Raw genomic sequence first — 18,079 nt, forward strand, 5'->3', positions numbered from 1 at the left:
TTTATATTGGAGATTACATACCTAAACTTTTCAGCTTTACAGGACTTAAACTTGTTTAATCAGATTAGAATATATTGCACCAAGTTCTGATCTTTCTATTTAAAAAAACTTAGCTAGAAACTCTGGATCAAAATAAGAATGTTTGCTTACTTTCCCCCTTGAACACTGGTTTTCTAGGAGTCACCTCCGCCAAGAGTGGGTAATTTATGGTTTTCCAGAAGTTGGATTAAAACACCAGGTAGCTCTAGACAGCATGGGTCATGAGCAGAGATTATAGGATTTATGGTCCAGCAAAATCTGCCAAATATGATGTTCCACACTCTTGCCAGTTGGTAAAGAATTATTCTATCTATCTAAACAACAGTCATTTGTTTTAATGTTTATTGAACATAAACAGTTAATAATTATGGCAATATCAGCAAACGATTAAAATGAAGAAAAGATTCAGTGAACCCTTGGTAACCGCTGGGGTTTGAATCCAAGACCCTGGGATTTTAATGAGATCATAACAGAGTCAAATAATGTTACCAAAGTGAGTAAAAAGAAGTTTGCTTTGTTGAAACAAATCAGGCAATTTAGAGCAACAAGGGACGCCCTCACTCCACAACACAAAGTAACAAGTATATGGGCAACATCACTGCCAAAGGGTACCTCTGCAACCAAGATCGAAATAGCTGCTGACAGAGCAGAATACTGTTGTGGCCTGATAATGGATTAAATTCTTTAACAGCCATCTATTTCAAGGAGACTCTAAATCTGATAACAAACTATTTGAGCAAACACAGGATATTTCCAGGGAATGGAATTAGAACCAAGAAGTATTCAATAATTTAGAGAACAGGTACAACATTTTTATGATAGACCTTTTCAAGTTTAGGTAGAATGTGAATTTACAGATTTTTTTCAGTAGAAGTGTGGTTTCAGATTTGCTTCTGCTTATACTATATTTGTTCTCTTACCCAGGTAAGAAGGAGGAATTTTATTCCACAAATGTGGAGCTACTAGCAGTGTCTTTCAGTGTCTTCCAGGACTCACTTTGTCACGCTCATCCTTCTATTCTTCTCTCTTTTTTCCATGTAGCCTCAGTATGAGAACACAGCAATGCAGCCTTCATTTTCAGAGAGATCTCCAACCCACTGTGAAAGGGAAGAGCTGGAACGAAAGCTTGCAGTAGTACAAAATAAGGAGCTACAACTCAGTGAATTTCTGAAACAAATGGCAAACAAGGCTAATGAGGAAAAGAAGAAGATGGAAGAGAAGGTGGGTCTCAAGTTGATGTTACAAAAATGAATGTATTGCTGCGACCAAAATAATCACTTTATCAAACCATCAGCTATTTTTAACACTGATGCTCATTTATAGCAGCTTTTTAAAGTGCTACTCATGACTCACTAAGATAATCCTCTTTTTATATGATTTAATTCATCTGGAGGAAAATCTGTTTTTTCATTGATGTTCTATTAGGTGGATTGCATCTAGATTAAATTATTTGGATGACAGTATCTTTGAAATCAGATGCACTAGTCACGAACTTTCATAATCTGGATTCAGTCCATTTTTTTGGAAGATGGGAGAAAAAGAAAATAATGTGTCATACTACCTTCATATTTTTGCTGTCTGTGATTAGATTATCATCCATTATATTGTTTTAGTTCACAACCACAGGTGTAAGAAATACAATTAAAGAGGCATCAGATTAGCGCTAATGTACTACACTTTAATTTATATGTTGTAGCTTCTTGTACTGTTACAATAATATTGTACTATTAAGATCCAAACAACAGTTTCAGGAACTGCAGTGATCTATATTTTGATGTAAAAGTAAATATCAGCATCCTGTATTCAGAACAGAACATTGTGATAATGCTAGTTAATTGTTTTTGATATTCTGGTTTTTAGTTATGCAAGACATAATTGGTCTACCCAGTCCCTAATTTTTGTTCTTTTCTTATTTTCTTTAACTTTCCCCATCATTATGCCACTTTAAAAAGTACTTTGGAGCTATCACCACTGTTATTTCTCAGTTGATGGATAGTATAAATGATATAAGCCACAAAATATATTGTGTATCTCAAAGTTTGAATTTTAAAAATTCTGCATTTATTCATGACGAAATGAACTATTCATCCAGAAAATCATAATGTACTTAAATTAAACAGTATTCTAGATAGCCTTGTATTATATTTCAAAGTATAGATTTTAAATTCAATTGCTTAAAAACATCCTTGTCACAATTGCTTAAAAACATCCTTGTCAACATAACTTGTCACAGCACATATATCTGTGTTGATGTTGATGATTAGCACCATGAGGACATGTTTTCTAAAGTTAGACAATACTTACTTACTTAGGCAATCTCTCGTTGTCCGAGTAGGATAGTTCTCAGTGTCTATGCCAGAGTTTTTAAGGTTGGCTTTGAGCCCATCTTTAAATCTCTTTTCCTGTCCACCAACATTCCGGTTTCCATTCTTGAGTTCAGAGTAGAGCAACTGCTTTGGGAGACGGTGGTCAGGCATCCGGACAACGTGGCTGGTCCAGCAGAGTTGATGGCGGAGGACCATCGCTTCAATGCTGGTGGTCTTTGCTTCTTCCAGCACACTGACATTTGTCCACTTGTCTTCCCAAGAGATTTGAAGGATTTTCCAGAGGCAGTACTGATGGAATCGTTCTAGGAGTTGCATGTGATGTCTGTAGACAGTCCACATTTCGCAGGCATACAGCAGGGTTGGGAGGACAATAGCTTTATAAACAAGCACCTTGGTATCCCTACGGATGTCCCAATCGTCAAACACTCTCTGCTTCATTCGGAAAAATGCTGCACTTGCAGAGCTCAGGTGGTGTTGTATTTCAGTGTCGATGTTGACTTTGGTGGAGAGGTGGCTGCCAAGGTAGCAGAAATGGTCAACATTTTCTAATGTTACACCATTAAGCTGTATCTCTGGCATTGGAGAGGGGTTGGCTGGTGACTGCTGGAAGAGGACTTTGGTTTTCTCAATGTTCAATGACAGGCTGAGCTTCTCGTAGGCTTCTGCGAAGGTGTTTAGAGTGGCTTGTTCTTCTGAATACGCACAGACGACGTTGTCATCAGCATACTGGAGTTCTATAACATGTTGTTGTAACCTTAGTTTTGGCTTTCAGCCTGCTGAGGTTAAATAGCTTGCCATCTGTCTGACAGATGATTTCCACTCTGGTGGGAAGTTTCCGGTAAACAAGATGAAGTATCATAGCGATGAAGATGGAGAATAAAGTTGGGGCAATAACACATCCCTGTTTGATACCTGATTCCACCTTAAATGGGTCACTTAGGTAGCCATTGCTGTCCAAGACTGTTGCCATCATGGAGGAGCCACAGGATGTTCACAAATTTGTTAGGGTACCCGATTTTCTGGAGGATGGTCCAGAGAGCGGTGGAATTCACTGTGTTGAATGCCTTTGCAAGGTCAATGAAAGCTATGTCAAGTGGTTGATTTTGTTTTTGTATTTTAGTTGGAGCTGTCGTTCAGTGAAGATCATGTCCACTATTCTTCTGGAGGGGTGGAAGCCGTTGTGGGATTCTGGGAGGGTGTCTTCTGAGACGGGTAGAAGGCGGTTTGCAAGGATTCTTGCGAGGATTTTCCCAGCGGAGGTTAGAAGGGAGATAACCTCGATAGTTTCTGCAGTCTGTTCTTTCCCCTTTTTTGAAGAGGGTGATGATGGTGGCATCCTTGAAATCTGCTGGGATTTTTTCGGTCACCCACACTTTTTCAGTGAGCTGGTGGAGTTTTTGTGTCAGCTCAGGTCCTCCCTCTTTAAAGATCTCAGCAGGGATCCCATCTGGTCCTCTGGCTTTGTTATTTTTTTATTGGCTGATGGCATTGCTGAATTCTTCCAAACTAGGCCAGCTCATCCCTGGTTTGTTGTTGTGGGATTTGTGAGAGAACCTCTTCGGCCACATTGGAGCTGCGATTCAGGAGGCTTTGGTAGTGTTCTTTCCAATGTATTGCAATTAATTTTTTTGTCTTTCAGAAGTTTGATTACATCTGATGAGCGTAGAGGCTGTATGCCAAGATTTCTTGGTCCATAGATGATAATTTAAAGTTCTATGGCATGTCTATCAAGTAGCTATTTGACATAAATTCATCTGATGAAGAGATCAGACTATTAAGAGCAAATGTTAGGCTTGGTTTGGTGTCCCATGCTATTTGGGCTGGCATGGATTTATAACTTTACTTGGTAGCAAACTTATGCACAAGAAAAAGACTATAGGTCAGGGCAAGAAAAAGACTGTAGGTCAGGGCTGAGCAATTGTGTAAGGCCGGGGGGGGGGGGGGCATTAGCCTTAGGGGAGAAGAATTGTGCCCCTGCTGTACCTGCTCCCACTAATAAATATAGTTATGGCAAATAATTGCTGTGTTAAAGGAAAAAATGCTCTGGATAGACACGTGTTTAATGACCGCAAAACTGTTCAACCATGGAAATAGTGAGCAAAAGCTCTTAGCTTATTGAGAAGATAAATACTCTATTGTGGTTTGTTTATCTTTTAATAAAAGCACTGTTTTACTTTATGCTGAAAAGTGAGTGCTGAGTTATTTGGGGGAGGATCAATCTTGGCACAGATCTGTTTCGTGCCTCGTGTAATGAAGCACATAATTTTATTCCCTTTCTAGCTCAAAACCAGAGACAGGTACATAAGCAGCCTGAAAAAGAAATGCCAGAAAGAGTCAGAACAGAATAAAGAGAAACAAAGAAGAATTGAAACCCTTGAAAAGTACTTGGCTGACCTGCCAACGCTGGATGATGTTGAAAGTCAAAGTAAACAGGTAATTAGTGTTTCATGTTCAGAAAACAGAGAGCACACTTAGAACTTTTGCTCTGAACGTATTATATAAACTGAAGTGCATACTATTGGCAGATAGAGTACTTTGATAAAATATAAAAATGATATAACAGTTTGGGAATGTTTCTCTATAAATCCCATTTGCATTTCTCCCCCCAAAATTTCTTACATCATGTGCATTTCATTGGACCTTGTAGAGTTCCACTAAATTGTGCTCAAACATATAAATAAAATAAGTGCATTAGAGTTCTGTGGCAGATCCCTTTGCCCCGATTGGTTTGTATATACCAACTCTTAGGATTCCTGCTACTCACCTTCCTGTTCTTCCCTCAATTATTCCCTTTCTGGATTGGGTTACTAGGCACTTTAAATGTAGATTTGGGACTTTTGTTGTGTGGTGCCTGAAGTTTTGGCATATGTGTCCTGACTCCTGGATTGGGTTGAAATAAAAGCAAGAGTAAGTATATGAAATGAAGTAGAAAATATCATAACCTCTAATAAACCAACCTTTAAGTTCCCCAAAACCATAAATAGTTCATCTTTCTTTCTCAAACTCAAACCCCTTTCTGCTTCAGTTTCCATTTCTGCCTGTATTGACTCAAGATACTATCTGTGTCACCTTCACTTTATCACTGTCAGTTCAAAACTGTGTCTGAACATCACAGATGGAAGCCTCTGCCTTTTGATATGTTATGTTCCCCCACATCTTTTCTGAGCCATGTTTAGCCTTCACACCAACTCTATCCCACACCTCCTTCATAGGCTCTTTTTATTATTGAAGTTGTCCAGATTGTATCTCACACTTCGTTACATCTTGCTATTTCAGAAATTATTTCACAGTTGCATTTTTCTTTTGTGATAAGGGAGATTCACCTTATTCAGGGATTTTTTGTCTCCTTTTGTCTTTGTTATCATAATTAGTCATATGCTAAAATGTGCACATTACTTTTGCCATATCAGTTAGATACATCCCTCAAAGAGGTCATGAGGTTTATTGTATGTATTATTTGTTTTGACAGTATTTGAAGTACAGTAGACACTCAGTTAACCAGCACCCAAAGGGATTATAGATGCCGGTTAATGTAGTTTCTGGTTGCTTGAGAGTTACTATTAAAATAGGCATAACTAATACTTTATCCCATATACAATATCATGCACTCTGTATTGACTTGATATTCATATTGAAATATAGTAATTAAAAGCAAATAAACTTAACTTAATGTACCACAGATTTATTATATTATAAAATTGATTTTATTTTAATGTTTATTTAACATAGTATTTCTTCTATTTTTGCCAGTTGCCTGAGAGTTCTGATTCCTTGCTTTCCGGTTAACTGAGAGTCTGTTGTAATAAGAAAAATCTGTACAAGTCATTTGAGAGTGTAAATCAATATTAAAAAAACAAAACGAATTCAGAATATTGAAAAGTGTACATTTTGATTTCATGTTTTGGTTCAGATCTCCACACAACTGACTATGCCAAAGAAATTATTTGAATCAAAAATTGTTGCCATAGATATTTTATTCAATACTATTGAATTCACATGAGATTTTCAGTAGAATTTATTATTATAGTTGGTTAACAAAACAACATTATTTTAATAGGCAGAATTTTGTAAATGAGAAATTGGAGTTAAAGGCTCCAAAATAATGTGAATTTACAAATGTTTGTGGAAAATAAACATTTCTTCAGGATCCAAAACGTTTTCAACATTCCACTCATCACTTGTGTCGAAAAAAGGGAAAAAAAGAAAAAAAATACATCAAAACACAGTGGGCCCACTGTGTTTTGATGTCTTTTTTTCTTTTTTTTTTCTTTTTTTGACACAAGTGATGAGTGGAATGTTGAAAACATTTTGGATCCTGAAGAAATGTTTGTGCTGAAATACTCAGTGTGTTGTATCTCTTCCCATTTTTGATTCTCTCATCTTCACATATATGTATACATTTCAGTGTTAGCTTGACAATCGTATGTCCTACCCCTTGTGAATTTCACAATCTGAAAATAGTACAGTAAGACCCCCCCCCCTCCACCCTTATTCATAAATTCAGCATCCATGATTTCACTTACCTATGTTCCAAAAAAAAGTCCTTGAAGTGTTCATGGGCCTTGCTAGACCCTCCAGTACAATTCTGTGATATGCTTTCAATTTGAGTAAAGTAAAATGGAAGGTTTGCTATTACCCATGGTTTTAGGTATCTTTGAGATGATGGGTGGTGTTCTTCAGACGTAGGATCCTTCAGACGTATTCCCTGTGGATAATAGGGTCGTATCATATAGTTCACATAAAATGTTAAAGGATGCCATGTAGCCAAGCTCTCTCCCTTTGGTTTGATTCATTTTCTTCCAGACTCATGTCAATAGTGGGCATCTCAGCACAAATCAGCTCCTTCAGTTTTGCAGAACTTGGACAGTCAGTTCTCTTTATTTAAAATCAGCCCCTTTTGTGGACATAGCCTGTGGCAAGCATGTTCTTGCATAAACATATTTGATCTTTAGCTTCAGGTTCTTGAAGAAAAGAACAAGCAGTTGAAAGGTACTGTGGCTGAGTTGGAAAGCGAGCTTGAAGAGTGTAAGACACAAAATCAAGAAAAAGAATTGCAGCTGGTCTGTCAGAAGCAAAAAGAAAAGGAATTGGTAACTGCAGTACAGAGGTATAACAAACTGCTTTTGTTTCTAACTGTTTCTCCGTATAGTTGATTTCAATCCAGTTCTGTGTTGATCTAGTTATATTGAGTGGGCTCAAATGCATTCTATTATAACATCAACAGTCATCTTGAATTGAGAAGTATTGTCTGTTATAAAGAGATTACTTGATGGCCAAGAGAATTCTGATCTGCTAATATTCCAGGTATCTAACTAGAGTAGGAGACATTGTCAGAAAACTTAGATCTAGTTCTAGAAATGTACGGTATCAGAAATAGCGCTAATGTCTTTTCTGTCACTGCTGTCACCATAAATTTAGTTGTGGGGCAGGGGCAGTAGTTTTGTAACCTTCCAAACTAGTTTTGAAGAAAAGGTTTACTCTTCCCACTTGCTACAGAGAGGTAGAAAAAAAAACTTTTAAGTTGTCCACATTGGGGAGAAAGTCCTAGAAAGCTGGCATTTTTCTTGTCTACTCCATTGGGACGTGTTAAAAGAGGTTCCTCTCTTTAGCTGCTGGTAAACAAGTAAAAATTGTATGCATTGCTGCTTAACAAGGCTAACAAGGCTCCTTCTTTGGAGAGTTTTAAACAGAGACTGGTTGGCCATCTGTCGGGGGTGCTTTGAATGCAGTTTTCCTGCTTCTAGGCAGGGGGTTTGAGTGGATGGCCCACAAGGTCTCTTCTAACTCAATGATTCTATGATTCTAGCACATTCCTTACTGTTTCCAACTGACATGGATATCTCAGGAAATATTTGCAAGGAAGCCAAGTGAACCATCCATACAGTCTTTCAAAGTTTTTCCTTCCATTCTACCTGATGAATGTGTAGTCTCTACAGATGATAAAATCTGGATATTTAATGTGATAATACAAGTGTTCTTCTTTCTCAGGATAATAACTTCCAGAAAAGTAGCTGTGTTAATTTGTTGCACTCAAAACAATTGGAACTTTGAGACCTTTAACAACTAGGAGATTTGCTATGACATAAACTTCCCCAGATACACTCATAAAGTTAGTTTGGGAATGTCCTCCAGTAATTCAGCTGCCAAACGCAAGACTAAAGGAGCGAACATTCTTGTTCGGGTTGATTAGTAGAAGCATCCCAATCTGGTGACTAGACTTTATATTGGATTTTGGGATAAAGCTTCTGTTTACCTGTTAACTCACAGAGTACTTTCAGCACTCCAGTATATCTGGTGTCCTGGGTTATGAGGAAGGAAAAAATAAGGTTTGTAAAAATGTTTTGCAGAGAAAATCTATTTAATGGTTGTTGAAAAACTGCAATTCATGTGTTTTACTTATTTTACACAAGAAATTGCAGAAGAATATAAAGTGTGACATTTCTGTGGCACAGTATCAGATGGATAGTAAAAAAAGACAGTGTCACTGCAGTACAAAGTAAACTAAGAGGAACCCCTTCATTTAGAAAAAGGGTATTTGTAATATGTTTTAAAGGAAATGGGGGAAACACTTCATTGGAATTATGCAATAACAACAACTGTAACAAACTTGTTTCTTAATGGTCTAAACTCTGTGGCACTTCAGTTCATGACCTCCCTTGCTGAATGACTTGTGCCATAGACACTTTGTTCAGATGATGAAAGGTTAGGTATTTGGGACAGTTAGCCAAATCACTGACTGCATTGTTTCCATCTTACATCTGGTACCCCTTGTATGTGTGAGTGCATAATCCATCAGGTTGATGGATTATTTTCTGAAAGTTTACAAATATTTGACACAGAGCCTTGTTTCTAAATATAAACAACAATTGTCATTGTCATCATTTGTGTTTTTAGTTTTGAAAGATGATTGAGATACTGTGAAGGAGAAGTGTGATTCCTCCCTGCTCTGGGACCTTTGCATGTCATTGTGGGGATAGAATGGATGAAGCCTATTTGTGCATGAAGTTGAAAATATTTTCTGAGAATGAATTAGGCCAGTGTTTATGTTAAGCAGACATAAATTTGACTAGGCAGACTGTAAGCTGTAATCATTCAGTAGCCCACACATGACTGCTGAGAACTTGAGCTCCATTTAATTTATGCATTAATAGTTTACATTTTCTTTTGCATTGCCATGGTTTCAGAGAGATTCACAGTTGAAAACACTGGATATAGCAGCCCATAAATCAGTTTTTGCTAGTCATCTTAGCTAGGATGATTGTTTTTCCCAGCGTTTAGGTAGTTTTGGCAGTAGTTGCAGAAATATTAGACATTTACAGATAACCAAAAGTTCTCAAATTTCTAAATTTTAAATAATCTGTTCTCCCGCTTTCAACCATACTGAAACCTAAAGAGGAAAGTTATTATTCTCACACATTTACATCATCTAAATATAACAAATTGCCACTAATTGTTTTTAGGAGACATATTTCTCAGAGTTTTGCGAAGGCAGTTCTCCTGCAACCTCTGAAGATCTCAAAACCAGATTGCAGTTATTGTGCCTTTAAGTCATTGCTATCGAATGGTGTCCCTATCACAGTTTAGATTACCATTTTGTTGATTTCTCTTATTTTTTGTTTTTCTACATAGTTTTTTAGGAAATAAGGCATTACTGTACTTGTTTTCGCTTTCAGAGCTTAGAACGAAGAACTTATAAAACAAGATACATCCTGTTCCTATTAAATCACCATGGCCCACTCCACCATGTCCAAAGAGTTTATAATCTCAAATTTCTATAATTTGAAATACTCCTAAAGCCACAAATGTTTTGCTACATATGTGTTTCAAGTGATCAAAGAATTAAAAAGATTCCATTTTGTGTCATCTTGAGCCAAAATTGGCCTTTGTAGACAAATCTGCCTTTCCTCACCATTGAGTAAGCAAAGCAAGAGTGCCCTGTCAGTCATCGGTCGTTTGTTAGTCCACCGAATATTTAGTGGTGCATCACACTTACTACAAAGAATCAAAAGGAGATAAAGAGGTGTGATAGACTGTAACAATTATACTTGAAAAGGAAAAACACAACTGCTATTGGTGTTCAGAATATTATTCGGAAAAGAGCAGCAAACCCCATTTGCAAAAGATCCATGTTGGCAAAACAGAATTGAAAGCTTCAGGTAGGAAATTACTTGAAACTATGAGTTGCTCAGGGCTTGCAGTGAACTTCCCTCTTTGAGAAAGGGCTCTAGACATTGGAAACACTGCTGCAAATCAGTTTAAGATTATTTCTGCTAGTACTTGGCAACTAGTTTGCACGCCTGATTGAAACATGTAGATATTATACTAGAAACCAAGCAACCTAGATCTCTAGAGACTGAAAGTAAAGGGATAGAGGTTTTGAGGGCTCCCTGGAGTATTACACGATGACAAATTTTGCTTCAGTAGCTTATATATTAAAGTTTGAACAAAGAACATTAGCCTTGTCCCTCTGCAAGGATGACAGATTTGTCACCGAGAGGATCAGTACTTAAAATGAACCTGTCAAGTGTGTAAAAACACTGACCTAATTCATACATAACACACAACATTTTAGTGTTATATGAAGTCACTTATGCACAAAGCATTCAATCCAGGCTTAGCATTATGTTTGAACCAGGCCACGATGTTACTATGAATTATCTACAAAGCTTTTTCAGAGATGTGCAAATGGGAAGCTAGACAAATTGCTTTTGCAAAATGCATGTATTTTGTCTATTAAATCTTGTCAAAAATTATTTTCTGGACACTAAATACTGCATTGCATTTCTCTTTGGAGCAGTTGAGCAATTTTTGATTTGCTTCTTTATTTTCTTTGCCTACTGTAATCCAAACTACAGCCTGCAGCAGAAAGTAGAAAAATGCCTGGAAGATGGTGTCCGCCTTCCTATGCTAGACACAAAACAGCTTCAGAGTGAAAATGAAAGCCTCAAAGAGAAAAATGACAAAGCTAGCAAGGTCAGTGCATTAAATTGGTTAGCTGACCCTTTCATGTGTCAAACATTATATCAACTCTATGCCGTTTTGCTATTCTTATTGTGCCAGTCTGCCTTTTTCCCTCCCCCAGCTGTATTGCCAGCAGTAGGAAGTAATGCTACTGCTGGGTGAGGGACACTGCCAGAATTAGGTGGGACGTAATGGGCATCTTGTCCATGCAGACATTTACTTACTGACTGGTTATATTCCCATAATGAGGGCTGCTGGCAAGTAAGCATCCATGCATTTAGTCTCCTGCCAGTTTGCAACCACTTTTCAACATTGCTTCCTAACCATTTCTGGGCATGGTTTCATCTCTCTTCATTTTCCATTACCACACAGCACAACTAGCAGTTCTTGCAAGCAGTCATTCCTACTAACATCAGTGTCTTGCTAGTTCTAGTTGTGATCCCACATACCCCTTTTTAGAGCTGCATCTCCCTTTCATTTTCAAATCCACAATAAAATGCTTTCCTTCAATTAAATGGTGGCAGAGGCAGTAATGATATGAACAAAAATGATTTATCTTCTTTTCCCAACAGGTCATAGACAATCAACAGAACCAGATTGCTCAGATGACTTTAGAGATCCAGGTAATGATACTGGGTTTCACAGTTTTCAGCTCTTTTAAATTGGTGATACTGTGTTCTTCATCATTGTTTTTAGTTGGGGCATGCAATTCGTCAAAAACTCCTCCTGTTTTCTGTCCCGTTTTCTGTCCCATTTTCCCATTTACTGGGAAATTCTCAAAATCAGGAGGGGGGAAATACCATTTTGCAATTCATCAGCCAGAAGTTCTGTTTTCACTCCGGGAAGATCCAGACCATTGGTGACAATGGGGGAACTGGAAAGGCTCCTCTTTAAGTCATTTTAAGACTATTGGGACGAAAATGGCCACACTTGTAGGACACATTTGTGATTGCAAGGCCCCCAAGTATCAGAATGTTTGGAGCATACACTGATATTTAGGATTTTTTTAAAGTTTCTACAAATAAAGGGGGAAGGCTTTTGGACTGGTGCAGGAGTACACACATACAAGCCAGAAGGTAAGGCTGGGGAGTAAATGGCAGAGACAGAGAGTCAAAGAGGGAAACTAGAAGAAGAAAGGGCTTTTTATTTTTTAGTGGGAGAAATTTATATTCCTAACTTATATTCTGGATAATGAGTTTCATTTTAGAGTACATGAAATTATCTGGTAACCACACACATGAGCACTTTGCTGCTATAGTTGTTAACAGAAGGCAGGTTAAAAAAAAAGCAATAACAAAACAATTAATTTTATTTCTTACCTGCCTCTCCTGGAGGCAGGGTACAACATATTTAAAATGCATAGGTAAAAACATAAGACAATTAAAATTAAAATTAACATATATTAAAATACATAGATCTAAGATTAAAACACATTAAAATCATTCATATTAATAAAATGTAAATTTTAATTCATAGTTTAAAATTGACTGGGTAGGCCTGATGGAAAAGATAGCTCTTTAATTGTGTTTTAAATTCTGACAGCTCATCTAGCTATTGAATCTTTTCCAGCTGGTCATTCCACAGTCTAGGGCAGCCAATGAAATGGTCCTCTGGGTGACGGTTGCCAATCAGGTTCCGACTGGTTGGACTAAACATCCCCCAGATGACCAAAGTGTCCAGGGCAAATCGTATGGGGGGAAAGTGATCCTGCAGGAAACCTGGGCCCAAATCATGTAGGGCTTCAAACCAACACTGTGTACTTTGCTCTGAAATTAATTGGCAACCAGTGGAGTGATTTTAGGGTAGGTGTGATATGCTCACTCATAGATGCATACATACCTAGTCTGACTGCCATATTTTGAACTAACTGGAATTTCGGAACTTATTTATTTTTATTTATTTACTATATTTCTCTACCGCCATTCTCAACCCGAGGGCGACTCAGGGCGGTTTACAAAACGGCATGACTCAATGACCACAATAATATAAAAACAGTTAAAAACATATAGCATACATAAAATTCAGCTTGGTACAGAGGTAGCCCAATGTGCAGTGCATTGCAGAAGTCCAACCTTGCGTGCACAACCATCTTTAGGTCTTCCAGTTCTTGAAAGGGTCAAAGCTGACATATCAACTGTAGGAATAAGCACACCTGACTGTTGCATTTATCTGAACTGACATTTGGAGAGAGGAATTGAGCACTTCCAGTCTTTTATGAGAGATGTAACCTCATCCAGAACTGATTGACATACCTCCAGTCTCAAGTTAGGACCCTTAATAATATGCACACCCATCTTGTCTTGGTTCAGTTTCAGTTTTTTTCTTCACCCAGCCCATTGCCTCCTCCAGGCAGTCATTTAGAGGGGCCACACTATCCTTGACCAAGGCTGCCTTTGAAGGTATTGAAAAACATATCTGGGTGTCTTCAGCATACTGATTACACTCCACCCCATGACTTTCCCAGTAGATTCATGTAGATGCTAAAAAGAATTGGGGCTAGAATAGCACCTTGTGGGATGCCACATAACCAGCTCCTTCATTGAGGAATAACTATCCCCAAGCACCATCATCAGTAACTTGACTGAGACGTGCAACCAAAATAACTACAGTACAGTGTTTCCACCCACCCACCCCCCCCCCCCCCCCCGGTCAGTTTTAAAATGAAGATCAGATCCATCAATTCCGTACCATGCTCTGAAGCTAGTTTGAAGTAGGTCACAATTAGGCTTCTTTAGTAGTGGCCTAGTGTGATGAATCCTCTTTCCAGGCTGGCCATACAATTCTAATCCTCCCTTAATCCCATCTCTGAATGGGCACTTGGTCTTCAGGTCACCTTCTATGTGGATCTATGGATGTGTTGATTTGGTGAACACATTTTGATAGGTGGGACCTATCATCCTTGATAAAGTCAACCACTCCCCACTCTCCTAGTAAAAGTTCAATAAAAATGATAGAGTCAACCAGAGACAGTTGTAAAACAAGCAAATGAAATCTGATTAAAATGCAGAAATTGTGTTAATTCCTGAACCTATCTCTGAAATCAACCTTATCTCTGTGTCAGCTTTTCCCTATCTGACCTCTGTCAGAGACAAGCCTCTGTTTCATAATACTTCTCGCCAACACTCCTCATCTTGAGCTGTGATTGGGCTGCCGAAATCCACACCTTTTAAGACATTGCTTTCCATTGAACTAGGGAGTTAATGCTCAAATTTTCTCCTAAGACAGGGTTTTTTTTCTCAGACCAGTTGTATTCTGAGTAAAGCAGAGCTGGATTTATTTGAGAGACGAAAAATGGACATCAGGCTTTATTTGAATGAATTTACTTTATATGAATGAATCTCAGAGTGTTAGATTGAAAAATGTTCTTTCCAGTGAAAACCTTTACAAGCATAGAATGAGTTGCCTGTTTTTGTCTTCTGCAATTTAACTTTTACTAATGACCAATGCAGGGTACTTTGAACATTTACATTTATTTATTCCAAAAGGGAAAACCCTGTAGAGAATGTAAACATTGTACATTCCTATATTCCAAGGAAGTAAATCATGAAGAGAATGTAAACATGGATATATGTAAAATTATCCTGAGTTAAATAACTCCACATACTGAGCAGAAGAATAAATAAGCATTCATGCGGTATCCCTCAATAATCAATACACATGCATTCAAAATAGAAACGATATGTAGGCATTACTTCATTGACTTAAATTAATGTTTTTTTGTATCTGTCTATAGTGGAAAAACATGGCTCAGCTGTCTAGTGAACAGATTCCTTTAAAATGCTGACTAGCAGATTGAGTAAATTACTTCCTTGAAAGCAAGTAAAACCAGATAGACACTTTTGATAAGTTTGAAAAGAATGATCTTGGTTTAATGCTGTATTTCTTCAATTCTAAGACACACTTTTTTTCCCTATATAAACATTTTTTTAAATGGGGTACATCTGAGAATCACATGTGTATCTTATGTATTTTTGTTATTAATGGTCCTGAAATTGAAATATGTCTTAGAATTCATGGCATCTTACAATTCAAGGAATAATAAACTGTAATTTATTCAATTATAAAACATTTAGATGAAGGGGAGCTGGTGCTGTAGTTGTCATTTGATTAAATTGTGGTTCCTTCTTTCATCTGAAACTGGCAACTATGGATTAATATATTACTAACATAGTTCCTTCCAGATTTCATAACTTGTTCAATTATAATTCTCAGTTACATATCATGGGAAACTACAGTTTAAAAGAACTGTGATTGAAATTCTAAATTCCACAAACACGAAGGGAGCATGTGAGCCTGATTCCATTCCTGGGTCCAGGATAGAGTCTGTGAAGGATAAGGATGGGAAAAGAGGCTAAACATTAATAAGAGTGGAAGGGAGAAAGCAAAATATAAGGCGCGTTGGAAAAGAGCCATAGGATTGAACCCAGGAACAGCAGAGGAAATGGGTGGTCAAAGGCAAACAAACAAGATTAGAAATTTGAGATTAACAGCAAAAGATATACTCTGGGCAGAACTTAGCAGGAGGTAAGGAAGGACGTACACAGTAAAGGGAAGCAAGCATCTAAGGGGAAGAGATAAAGCTTTGTTCTAGGAACAAATCTGTTCCAATTTCTGCCTCCTGTTTCCTTTATCTTCAAGGGCTGTTGCGAAAACTGAGTTGTGGAGGTCAAGGGATTCACATTAGTCCTAGCTATGCCTTCTTGTGCTTCAGCATGCACAGATAGGGGTTGAACCTTAACAGCTGTTGACTGAGTCATTGGCATTCCAGAGCAATTGAGGTTCTGATGCCAGAGGAAGAAGAGTAGTACATTCATTGGCTTAAAGAGAGTCATATTTGCCATATCTGAAACTATCAAAAGTCAGAAAATACATTTGGATACAGAGCTGTGTCATTGTTAGCTAGTTTTCTGTCCCATACTATGAGACGCTACTACGTGTTTAATAATAGAAGACTAAACTTGAAAATAATTTCATTCAATTGTTCACAGTTCTTTTATTATAAAGTTGAAAGTAGTGGAAATATGTGATAAGAACATCAATTATTTTTGCTTAACCAATATGGATCTTAAAGGAGTTTACTTGGTGAGAAAGATCTTATGACAGTGGTGTCAAACTTGTGGCTCTCCTTGGTCTTGGACTTCAGCCCTCAGAATTCCAGGTCACTGGACAAGCTGGAAAGGGCTTCTGGGAGTTAGGAGTCTGAAACACCTGGAGGGCCACAAATCTGACATCTCTGTCTTATGGACTTCGGGAATCTTCTGCATTCGTGATATATGCAATTTCAATACCTTCCTCTCAGCACTTGATAATCTGAATTCTCCAGGACATCTTTGTATTACAAATGTGATCAACCTGGAAACATTCTGGAGACCTCACACACTTGATCAGTCTGCTTTGAGTTCCCTTCAGAGGAGATAAAGTGGGATATAAATAAATATAAGAAGAAGTCTGGGAAGTTGTTATTTCCTTGTTCTTCCTTGATAAAACAAAGTAAAAATTGCAACAGCACAACAACAGAGAGGAAGCAGGCAGGGACATCTAATTATCTCTCAGCAAAAGTTTGCTCCAGGCACAGTCAGCCCATTGTATGCTAATCAAGGTGGTCAGTTGAAACATTCACACCTAGCTCCAGCAAACAAGAGTCCTTTGTCTCATGCTGGTCATTCCACAGATATATAAACCCTTTTTCCTAGTTCCAGCAGACCTCACTACCTCTGAGGATGCTTGCCATAGATGCAGACGAAAGGTCAGGAGGGAATGCCTCTAGACCATGGCCATACAGCCCGAAAAAACCTACAACAACCCAGTGATTCCGGCCATGAAAGCCTTCGTCAGTACAGTAATAATTTAGTTTTGGAATAGGTAAACATTTGGAATCCAAGAGCCCGAGAACTGAAGATAGGCTGCACCAAACCCTTGAAACTGCAAAACAACAACAACAACACCCCAAAACCAAACTTATCACTAAAATTTACTTTAAAAGACATTTTCAATGTCACAGAGTAGGAGAGTGAAGATTTGCACCTTGATTTCAAAGATAAATGGCCTCTTCCTTGAGCCTCAGGGATGAAAAACTCTCATGTTTAAAAAATGAAGGAGGTACAAAAATGTCCTTGGGGCTACATGTGTTGAAGACTATTGGCTCTAAATTAAAAAAACTAGATGGCTGAATGTTGATATTGAAGGTAGTGGTTAAATTTTTATCAACAAATTGTACAGAATCTCCTAACAAAAAGTTTTTTTCTTAGTACATGCAGGCTTCAAGATGACAATGATACTGGATACTCTTCCTTTTATTAATTGTGGACTAGACTAAAGATTAAAGGCAAACACTTTGAGGTGCCAGGTGCCTGCTTTGGCCAGCTCTCCTGGGGCTTCTCTTTCATGAGACTGACTCATTGCTCTCACTCCCTATAACTCACATTTCCTCGTTTGATAGTAGTAAATTTAGATGTTCTTCGAGCCTGATTTTGATCCTTTCATTGTAGGCATTTTTGTTAGCTATTGTTTATAGTCTTTGAGCTATTGACTATTTGGACAACATGTTTTAAGAATATCTTCCCTCCTTCCCTGCTTCCTTTTTTTTCTGTCCGTAGTCTTTGCAGGAAAAGGTTTTGCAAGAAAAACTGACAGTTCAGAAGCAGAAAAAAGAACTTGAAGATAAGGATAAGAGTACACAGCACTTGCAAAAGACTGTGATTGAGGTAAGTGTTCCAAAACAAATGTAATCCATTGCCTCCCACCTAGTTTCC

The 18,079-nt window shown here is 37.8% G+C and overlaps 1 protein-coding gene across 3 annotated transcripts in view; it reads left to right on the forward strand.

The window, feature by feature from the left end:
- The window catches only part of CEP85L (centrosomal protein 85 like), a 140,725-nt gene that overhangs the window by 115,076 nt on the left and 7,570 nt on the right, over nt 1–18,079 (forward strand). For all 3 annotated transcript variants that reach the window (XM_060753244.2, XM_060753243.2, XM_060753245.2), the window contains 6 exons: nt 1,081–1,260; nt 4,647–4,799; nt 7,319–7,473; nt 11,222–11,339; nt 11,900–11,950; nt 17,924–18,031. In XM_060753244.2, the coding sequence (XP_060609227.2) occupies nt 1,081–1,260; nt 4,647–4,799; nt 7,319–7,473; nt 11,222–11,339; nt 11,900–11,950; nt 17,924–18,031 (765 nt within the window). The remainder of the gene's footprint in view (nt 1–1,080; nt 1,261–4,646; nt 4,800–7,318; nt 7,474–11,221; nt 11,340–11,899; nt 11,951–17,923; nt 18,032–18,079) is intronic.

The sequence above is a fragment of the Anolis sagrei genome, chromosome 1, assembly GCF_037176765.1.
Source record: "Anolis sagrei isolate rAnoSag1 chromosome 1, rAnoSag1.mat, whole genome shotgun sequence".
NCBI classification, from domain to species: domain Eukaryota; kingdom Metazoa; phylum Chordata; class Lepidosauria; order Squamata; family Dactyloidae; genus Anolis; species Anolis sagrei.